Source organism: Rhinatrema bivittatum, chromosome 8 (genome assembly GCF_901001135.1).
Source record: "Rhinatrema bivittatum chromosome 8, aRhiBiv1.1, whole genome shotgun sequence".
Lineage (NCBI taxonomy): Eukaryota > Metazoa > Chordata > Amphibia > Gymnophiona > Rhinatrematidae > Rhinatrema > Rhinatrema bivittatum.
Window position 1 is genome coordinate 200348935 of NC_042622.1, and position 10576 is coordinate 200359510.

Consider the following 10576-nt stretch of genomic DNA (forward strand, 5'->3'; position numbering starts at 1 on the left):
TGGGGGGGAGCGGGAGGAAACGTGAACAATCTTGGGTGTTTTTTGTTTGTTGGTTCAGAAAAGGAAAAACTGGGCGTCCTTACCCCATTTCAATGCCAGCACGCAGCTGCCGGTACCTATTGACATAAGGAATACTTTTTTTTTTGGAGGGGCGTCTCTGTAGCCAGATGTGCGCAAATGAATGAGAACGAGCAGCTACAGACCATGCACGCGACTGCGCCCTATGCCCGCTATGCGTGGCACAGACCGCCGAAGGCAGCAGAGACGGCTCTGTGCCCTCAGGAAAGCGGAATTGCAAGCCATACATGCAGTGTAAATTAGCCTGGACAGGATCGCAAGTTCCTCCTGACACGGAGCGAGCTTTCCTGCAGCCGTGACGTGGAGGACAGTCCTGACCCCACCCCCACCCCCGAATTACCGCACCGCAGCGCTGGGCTACTGGAAGCTGCTTGCGCAAGCCCTGTACGCAACGCCTGGCTGCGCCGCTGTGAGCTGGAGCCCTGTCAAGTCATTTCCCGGCAGAGGGCGGGGCTGGGGGAGGAGCTGGGGTGGCTGACACGTGGAGCTCTCCTTGCACGCATGGGGCGGGCAGACCGGAGAATTGCATCACACTTTTTTCTTTTTTGCAATTTTTTTCTAAGTAAGGGGCGGTCCCGGGAGCTGGAGGATCGCGTGAGCGGTAACAGGCTGGTCCCACACCGAAGATCCTAACTATAGGCAGCGTGAGGCCTCTGCCGGGGAGAGAAGGGACTGCCGCTCCGCTCAATTGTTTCTTAGAGGGAAGGCATCTTTGCAATTACACAGATTTGTTACTGAAAAATAAAAAAAAATGGGAACGATCAGCAGTCTCTGCAAAAAAAAAAAAATCGTTTGTCGTTTAGCGACCTTTCTGCCGCTGTTCTTGTTGGGTCTGCGGTTTCAGAGGGGAAGAAAAGTAGGGGGAATGAAGAGTAAAACAGGAATTGTATGCAATGCACCAATTTATTCTGAACACATTGCATACCTGGAGTATTAGTTCTAATTCTCGCAATAAAATTCAGGACTACACTGGGGTAACCCGAAGAATGGATATTTCCAGCCTGCCGTAACGGAGCCAATTTTTTTCCTGCCTAGTTGCAGAAGGCTGGCATACTGATTCTAGCTCTGGTCCCAATTGAACTGTAAAAGCCAAAAGGAGCAGGAGAAACCTGAGGGGGTCAGAAAAAAATGTTTATGTGTAGGTGTGATTGTGCATGAAGAGAGCAAATGATTAAATCTCCTGTGATTTCCACATTGTGGGCACAATGAACTACAAGGAATGTTCCCTTTTTCTAATGAGAGGCGACTGTCCAGCATGTGAGACTACAAGTACAAGACAGCATTATTGCAACCTCGTGACCTGTAGCAAAATAACATGGAACCAGGCCCGGTTTTAGGCACAGGCAACATAGGCAATTGCCTAGGTCACCAAAATTTGAAGGTACCAAATATCTAGGCCAAAGAGAAGCCAGCTTCTGCTTGCTATAGTATCATGTGCCATCACAGTTTCAAAGGAGCATCCATCTCCATGGCACTGCCTGTAGGCGCCACAATCTTAAATCCGGCCCTGCAGGAAACTGTGGCCTGCCACCTGCCCTGCAGGACCTGCTTTGCTTGGAGGGAGGGAGGGGTAGCGGGCATCTCTCAAGTGCCTCCTGGCAGCCAGTGGCTTCAGCTGTCATAGACAGAGAAGGGGAAATGGTCGTACAGGGAGGGCTGTGGTAGAGCCTTGGATTCAATATTCTGGATGAGCCCTGCCTTCATTGCAATTGTGTGGGGTTTAGGGAGGTCCCACATGAGGGTAAAACCTTTGGACTGATGCTAGGGGGCCTGTGCCCCATTGGAGTGATGACTGTGGTTAAGACAGTGGGTAGAGCAGAAAAAGCACATAGTGGTGTGTATGTGTACCTTTTATGTTTTGCATCTGACATTAGTGGGTTATTGTTATTATTATTGCTAATTAGTGCCCCAGGTTTATGTATTTTAGTGCATTAGCATTATCTGAGAAGAAAGTGAATGTTGAGTGGGGGAAAACACGAAGCGATGCTGTACTTGCAGAATAATCCCGGGAGGTCTTTCTGGGCCCCACGTGTCACGACACAGGAGACCCCAGAGGTAGTGTACACGCTGGAGAATTTATGAGACTGTCTGCCCGAGAGCATATGAATTAGTATTGGGCGTCTTCCTTTTTGCCAAGTTGTAAGGTGGGCCTTCTTGGCCGCCCGGAGCCTTCCTCCTTCACACCATTTCCCCCCTCCCCTCTCCCAGTTACTAGTAAATGTCTGCTGAAATCTATACCGGGGGCGCTCGGCTTTTTAATGCAGATGGGATGGTGACATCACCTCAGAAGGTGCAGTGTGTTGGGTTCTGAATATACCGCCAGCTCACTCTGGATTTTGGTAGTGCTTCTAAGGTTGGAGGTGTGCTTTGATGCAGCGGCGTTTTTATGTGGATCTCGCTTGATTTTTTGTGCTTGATGCTGCACGTCTCATTACCCATTTCCTGGTTCAGACTGTAAGGAGGACAGGAACAGGAGGAATTTACAGCCCCCTATCAAACTGAATTTTTATGGAAGGAGTAAGAAGAAAAATGGCCATTTTTTAAATGTATTTTTTTATTTTTAGCTAAGAAAGAAGGATACTGCTATTACTACTTATTGTTTCTGTAGCACTAATAGACATATGCAGTGCTGTACAGATGTGCCTAAGAGACAGTCCATGCTGTGTGGGCCATACATCTAGTCAAGATGCACAGACAAAACAAAGCTGGGATCAAAGAGAGCCAGGGTTTAAGATTTCAAAGCAGCCTTCAGAAAGGTGAGATTCAAATATGGCCAGAGAAGGGGCGTGATGCACCAATCAGGTAAAGTTATTCCAAGTATACGGTGCAGCAAGGTAAAAAAAAAAAAAAAAGTAGCGTTAGGAGTTAGCAAAATCAGCATCCTCAATCGAGGCAGCAGGGAGTATTATGCAAGCTACCCTCAACCTCCACGGTACCTAGCCCGCTGGTTGAAGCCCGGGTAGGTCATGGCATGATTGGGTGCTCCCGCTCAAGGCAGCTGGGCCAAGTAGGCTGATGAGATGTGCTCTCCTCGTTACCCCAGGGAATGGAGTTGCCATGCGGTGTTTATGTGATGTCATTTTTTGGCAGATGGTTCCTGGGTGTCGGATGCCCCTTTAGTGTCATTCTGTGACCAGCCAGTGGTTGGTGCCACTGCTGGGGTTCTTGGCTTGGCCTCTCTCTCCGTGGCCATGCCCGGGTGCCTTCCTGAGTACCGTGGACTCCGATATCAATGCTTATGGTGGGCGCATCCCAGTGGCAATGCAAGGCTGTTTTGTTTTGTTTTTTTGGGGGGGGGGGGGGGTGCTTTGCTCAGCTGTCCAGCCTTCAGGGGTATGTGATAAGTTAGACGTGGAGTGAGAGCAGTTAAGCCGTTCTTCAGCACACTCTGCATCAAGCCGCAGCCCTGGCCGGGGTCATTTCTCAGCAGACCTGAACATATTTAACTGTGCCGGAGTACTAGATAACACTAAAGCAGTGCACAGTAGTGGCAGGTCTGCCATACTCGCTTGCCCGTACCACGCTGTATACAGCCATACGAATGAAAAGACTTCTAACCAGTATCATCTGCTGCTGCTTAAATATTTTATGTGACTGAAGATTCTAGCAAAAGTAGTTGGCACTGCATCAAACTAAACCCCCAAACTGGCTCAGATCCCATCCCATGACTGCCATGTACTCACCGTGTGACTCTCCCCCCCCCGCCCCCCTGATTTATTATGATTTTTTTTTCTCCTCTCATCTTTCTTTCTCCTGCTCCCTCTGAGGTGCACGACGGCTGTCGGAGGAACGGCCTCGACTTCCTGCAGGCCCCGGGACTGAGCCTTTCCCTATGAAACCATCTTGGGATTCTGTTTGCTGTGCGAACACCAAAATCCCACACTCTTATCCTTCCGTCCACCTTTTCCCCACGCAAAGATTGTATCAGATAAGCCTGGGTGGGCGCACGGATTGGCAGCGGTGAACGGAATCTCAGCTGCGGTTAGGGAAACGTTATCCCGTGCGTTGATGGTATTAAAAAGTTAGTGGCTGGGGGGCCAGCCTTGACGACTCGGGTGTTAGGCGCTGTGCACTGCCATGCGGAAGGTTTCCCGTTCGATCCCCGAGTTGGGGGTCTCCCGCCTCCCAGGTTGAGGCAGCATTTGCCGCCGTGGTAGGGGGGGGGGCTATAGGGGAAGGGGAGTGGGGTGTTCCAGGTGGGGCCCTGGTGCATGTTCCCCGGCCCCAGCGCTTGTTGCCTGCAGTGACCAGACGAAGTGTGCTTGGGAGGGAGAGGAGAGCGAGAAAAATCCTTGGGCAGCTGTGAACGAAGGATCCCGGCACCAGATCCCAAACCTGGTCTCCAGCGGAGAAAGTTCTTTTTCACTCAACGCACAATTAAACTCTGGAATTTGTTGCCAGAGAATGTGGTTCGTGCAGTTAGTGTGGCTGGGTTTAAAAAAGGATTGGATAAGTTCTTGGAGGAGAAGTCCATTACCTGCTATTAAGTTCACTTAGAGAATAGCCACTGCCATTAGCAATGGTTACATGGAATAGACTTAGTGTTTGGGTACTTGCCAGGTTCTTATGGCCTGGATTGGCCACTGTTGGAAACAGGATGCTGGGCTTGATGGACCCTTGGTCTGACCCAGTATGGCATTTTCTTATGTTCTTATGTTCTAAGTACAAATGAGCAGGAGGAAACTGTCAGGCCAAATATTAAAAAAAAAACCTTAAAAAACTTAAAATGAAAGCGGGCCAGACCAAGTGGCTGCGCGGCAGTACTGCATGCTTCTGTGCTGAAGGCGCAGCCTCTGTTCCCGGGCGCAGCTTCTGCTCCTGGACTAGGAGGGACTGGAAATGCCGGGGAGGTGATGTTTGCAATCCTCGATGGAGGGGGCGGAATCTCTGCCATTTGTGAACGGGGGGGGGGGGGGGGGCCTTAGGGAATCGTGGTCTGTGGCCCCTGACCAAGCACTGGGCTAGGAAGGTGGGAGGGAGAGGAAGTTCATAAATCAGAGGGGGAGGAAAGTCCACGGTTAATTGTGAATGAAGATTCCTGGCGCTGTAGCGCATCGAAGGCCCGTTTCAATTCAACTGGAAGCTCAGAGGAGTGAGAGGAAACTGCCTGGCCTCCTGCTAAAAAAGGAAGCTCTTCCAGACTCCCAGGGGGCACGATAAAAGTTGTGTGTTTTGAGGGGGGGGGGGGGTTGTTGTGTGTAACCCCGAGTTGTACCTGAGTCTGCATTTGGACCTCTTTAAAATGAATTTCTGATGCAGAGGGCCCTTAAATGAGGGGACTTCATGACCTATCAACTTACAATTGGTTGAAACACGTATCACTTTTAATTATTAAAAGCAGATGGAGGACCCCCCTGCAGCTGGCCGCTTTGGCTTCTGTACTGGAATGGAAGCTTTACAAGCCTTGTGATTGCATTTTTCCCAAAACGTGAATGCATGCAGTCTGGGAGATTTTATTCTTTCTTTCTTTTTTTTTCACTATTATTATTCATGTGGGCTGAGTCGTCTTGCAGTGGGCAGCTTTTTGTAATTCAAGGTGACCTCTGACATTATCATTCTGGGCAGCTATAATGTCCAGACTGGTGGTAGTGCCATTTAAAGGAAAAAAAAAATGTTTGCCAGTAAAACAACTTAAAAGTAACAATCCTGGGGGAATCTTTTTTTTTTAATTGGAGCTAGGAGCGGGCCATGACATCAGTTCATCCTTCATCCTGTTGACGCTCCTAGTGTAGCAGGCTTTTTAAACCAGTTTACTTAGCTATATTGCTTTTTTTTTTTTCTTTTTAAATAAGTTAAACCCAATGTCTAGCAGGAAAACATTTTCATTTGGCTGACAGGGCCACATTTCCTTTGCATCCTCATACAAAGGAAGTTCATATGAGGATATGAAGCAGATCTGCTGCATTCAGTCATTCCGAACCTTTGTTGCTGCTCATGTTTCTAGTTTTTTTTTTTTTTCTTTCTCTCTCTCTTCTGGTAGAATTTGAAGAGGAAGGAGAAGGAATTCGAACACGAGATGGAACGGCTAGCCCGGGAGAAGATCGCCACGCAGCAGCGCCTGGCGGACCTGAAGAACGAGCTGAGCCAGTGGATGGACGTCCTGGAGATCGACAGGATCGTCCGGCAGACGGTGCAGCCGGAGGACGATCAGGCGTCCACGTCGACGGCATCAGGTACAGTGCCCCCCCGGCGCCCTCTTCTCTGGAGTAGCTGTGGTGGCGGCGGCTCTTTGTGCAGGGACAGAATGCATGGGTTAGCCTGAAGGACTTATCAAAAACACCGCTTGCATTATGCAGGGGGAGCCTGGGAAGGGTGCCTCCCAGACCTGCATGTTTTCAGTGCATGCTGCCCTCACGTGTCACACTTCTGCTCTGGGACATTGCTGTTAAAGTTTGCTTGTTGTCCGCAGAACTCTGTGGAAGACATGGTTTGACTTTTATTTTTCCCCTTTCTGTTCTACTATCTTAGTTACCGCACCCATAAAATGTGTTAGGATGAACCTAGCTGATCTCACGGAAGCCTTGTGCACAGAGGTGGTGAGATCATCACCTGTTTTACCCCATTGTGCAGGCTGTAAGCCTTGTGTTTATCCCATACTGAGAACTGTAATCCTTGTGCACAGAGGCTTTGAGGTCACCATTGCTTATTTCCATAGTGGGAGCTGCAGTCCTCGTGCACCGAGGTTGTGAGATCACCTGCGTAAATTCTTTAGTGGGAGCGGGATTCCTTCTGCACTGAATGCGAGAGATCGCCTGCGTGGGAACTTGTGCACAGAGGTTTTGAGATCGTCCCACGGTGCAAGCTGTATTCCTCGCATCCCAGGGCCTTGTGTTTATCCCATACTGGGAGCTGTAATCCTTATGCACGGAGGTTTTGAGATCATTATGTTTATCCCATAGTGGGAGCTGTAGTCCTTCTACACAGGTTGCGAGATCACCTGTGTTTATCCCATAGTGGGAGCAGTAAGCCTTGTGTACCGAGCTTGTGAGATCACCTGTGTAAATACCATAGTAGGAGCAGGATTTCTGGTGCACTGAATGTGAGAGATCACCCATGTTTGTCTCTTGTGGGAGCTTGTACACAGAGTGAGGCCTTGTGTTTATCCACAGTGGGAGCTGCGGTCCTTGTGCACCGAGGCTGTGAGATCTCCTGTTAATCCTCTACTGGCAGAAGTAGCTTTGTGACGTAGCCATGAGATTTGATAAAGTGAGAATGGCAAGCCATTTGTGGAAAGCTTCTGCAATGGCTTTCCAGACCTGTCTAATCTCAACCCTCACGTTGAGACCCTTCGTTTTTCATTCTGCCCATTCGTTTTTCTACCTGGAGCCACCTTGAGTATATAGTGATATCCCTGCATTATGGGACCGACACCCAAGGATAAAACATCTTGTGGTTTTCAGTATGTGTGTTCTTCTGTGGCCTCTTATCTCTGGTTTGTTTTGGGGGGTTGCTTTTTTTTTCCGTGGAAAAAGAGATTTTGCTGACCTCTCACTTCGGTTCCCATCTCCTCGCATCGATGGTTTTGGTTAATTGGGACACTTGGGCCTGCTTCCTGCGGTTCTCTTCACCGTTGCTGTTTCTTCTTATTATTTTAGAGGGAGAAGACAACGTCGATGAAGACATGGAAGATGACAGGCCCGTGAACTCGCTGCCCAAACTGAGCCAGCGCCAGCAGACCGAGCTCCTGAAAGTGGTGCCCTCCAGCAGCGCTGCCCATCGGCCGGCCCTCCTGCCTCACCACCTCCAGCAGAAGCCGGCGCCTCCCCTCCCAGCCCAGGCCCTGGTCCCGCCCCAGGCCATCGTGCCAGCGCAGACTCACCTCATGGCGGCCTCCACGGTGCAGTCCACGGTGATCGCCCACACGGCCACCACGCATGCCTCGGTCATCCAGACGGTCAACCACGTGATCCAGGGCCCGCAAGCCAAGCACATGGGCCACGTCGCACCCTCCACGTCGAGCCCCGTACAGCTCACCGCTGCTGCTCAACCCATCGGCCACATCACTGTGCACCCGGCTGCCATCAACCACATGACCCACCTGGGCCAGCAGTTGCCCATCTACCCTCAGCCCATGGCTGTCAGCCAGCCGGTGGTGAACCACATTGCCCACACTATTTCTCACCAGCAAGTGAATGGGACCACAAGCCTAGGCCAGCAAGCAGTGATGGCCAAGCCTGCCGTGGGAACCCAAGTGGTCCACCATCAACAGTTAGTAGGACAGACGGTCCTGAACCCGGTAACTATGGTGACCATGCCATCCTTCCCTGTCAGCACTTTAAAGCTGGCTTAAAAAACAGGAAGCCCATGGACGCATTTAACGGAAGAAAATTAAATTACAAAAAATATGGGGGGGAGGAGAGGTGAAGGGGGTGGTGCGAGGAGAGGTGGGGAAGGTGCCGCCCCCTCCCTCAGGGGGATGGGTTCCCTGAAGCTCCATACATTCCGACCACGTCAGATTCCAAGGAAGAAAAACACAGAAGGAACAGTCTTTTCAGCGTGGAAAAAAAAAAAAGAAGGGGGTGGGGGTTAGCGGCAGATTTTGGCCGGGCCCAGTGGGGGTGAGGGAGGGGGGGTGGAGGAAGAGGGGAATACAGTGCACTGGAAATTTCACTAACGAGAGGAACTCGACCACAGCTTTTCATAGTGACTTCTTTCCTTTTATGTGTAATCAGTGACTAGAATTAGGGTGTTCTAAAGCACCTCTTATATTTTATCTTTTTTTTTTCTCTCCCTCCCTCCGTCTCCCCTGTATGTGTTGCTTCTTTGTAGAATACAGACGCCAGTCTCCTGCCTGAGATAATGAGTAAAATGGGAAAAGTGTGGGTAGTGTTTGAGAGAGATCTTTGGTGAGGTAATTGCTGCAGGCTATATATACCATAAAAAAATAGAAATATATATATATGGTATATATACTGTACATGCACATATATATGTGTGTATATATATATATATATATATATATGTATGTATATGTATTGGGGGTAGGAAAGTAAGTAGAATGACCTATTCTCAATAAAGTTAAACAGATAGCTTCATGGTGGACCAGGGTACAAAGAAAAAGGTTATATGTGTGTGACTGAATGTGTGTGGGTGTGTGTGTGTGTGTGAGTGAATGTGTGTGTATGTGTGTGTATACACACACACATACACACACATCTATATAAAATGTGTGTCTTTGTTTGATAGAATGTGACAATATATTTCTCTCCAACATACTTACATTTCCATAAACTATCCTAAGCTAAAAATCACTGTGATTTTGTTATGATGAATTATTCAAGAAAATTCTCTGTTAATAAAAACAAAAATATATTCAGAAATGTCATTCATTCAGGCTCATCAGCGCATTTCATTTTTTTTTATTGATCATGTTAAAAAGAAATGCTTATACGTTGGCTAAAAAATTGAATTTTATTATTTTTAACCATTGTTGGTTTTTTGTTTTTTCTTTTGTTTTGTTTTTAATAATTCCTTACTTCCTGCTTCTTTGTCTCCTGGATATCCTTGCCAAGGGGTTCTGGGTCTCAGTGCTGACCTTGGGCTGGATGGAAAACCTCCTCCGTGACTTCCCCATTTGCTGTCCTTTCACTACCAGTCAGGGTCACCTGTAGAGCCCACAGCTGTTCCCCCCCCCTTCCCACCCAAATCCCCCCATTTTTTTCTGCACCCATGCCTACAGCTGTTTCCTCCTTATCCCTTGTTCTCTTCTCCAGAGCCCACATTTCTATGAACAGGAGAGCCCAACCCAAGGGTCATATGTGACACTACAATAGTGCTCCCAAGCCACGGGAAGGAAGTGATGAGGAAGTGTTGCTCGGGGTTTGATGGTGTGTGTTTATTTTTTAGAAAATGTAGTATTGCATTTAGCAGAAGTCCATGTACAAGTAGTGGTTAAACATTTTGGTATAATTCAACCAGCTGTTTAAATAATATGGCAATATTTAATCAGTCAGATTTTCCTGTCCTTCCACAGGTACAAGAAAAGTGGTAGCTTGGGGGGGGAATAAGATATTGTTCCAGATTATGAGAAGGCACGGAGTTCATGGGGAGGAATGCAATTGGCTAGTGGGGCAGGGGTAGCGACATGGACCTGTAAGTGACTTATGTAACAAACAGGCAGGTCCTCTTACAGTTTGGTCATTTCCTGCCGGCAATAATGCATTCTAGGATAGTGCGCTGCTGAGGATTGCTGTGCTCCTAGGGAGCCACAACAAACCCATAATGGCTCACAAATGTTATTATTTTGTGATGCATCCTTTTGCTTAGCCAATGAAACAGCTTTGCAGGTCTGTGCAACAAGTCTGATTCACTGGCGATGATCACATGAGCATTTCAGTACCATCCGATAAAAATGCATTGCTAAAAACCTCAAGGCCTGCCCAGGGATTAATTGCTGTTTTTGTTTTCTAATTTGTTTTTTTATTTTCTATGAGCCATCTGGAAGGCAATCATCAAAGCCATTTACACGGATAAATAGCAGTCGACCTGGATAAAGTGA

General features: G+C 48.4%; 1 protein-coding gene across 2 annotated transcripts in view; it reads left to right on the forward strand.

Moving 5' to 3' along the window:
- MNT (MAX network transcriptional repressor) overlaps positions 1-8598 on the forward strand; it is an 85914-nt gene extending 77316 nt beyond the window's left edge. For both annotated transcript variants that reach the window (XM_029613624.1, XM_029613625.1), the window contains 2 exons: positions 6059-6251; positions 7674-8598. In XM_029613624.1, coding sequence (XP_029469484.1) covers positions 6059-6251; positions 7674-8368 — 888 coding nt within the window. In that variant the 3' untranslated portion in view covers positions 8369-8598. The remainder of the gene's footprint in view (positions 1-6058; positions 6252-7673) is intronic.
- Positions 8599-10576: the final 1978 nt, after the last annotated feature.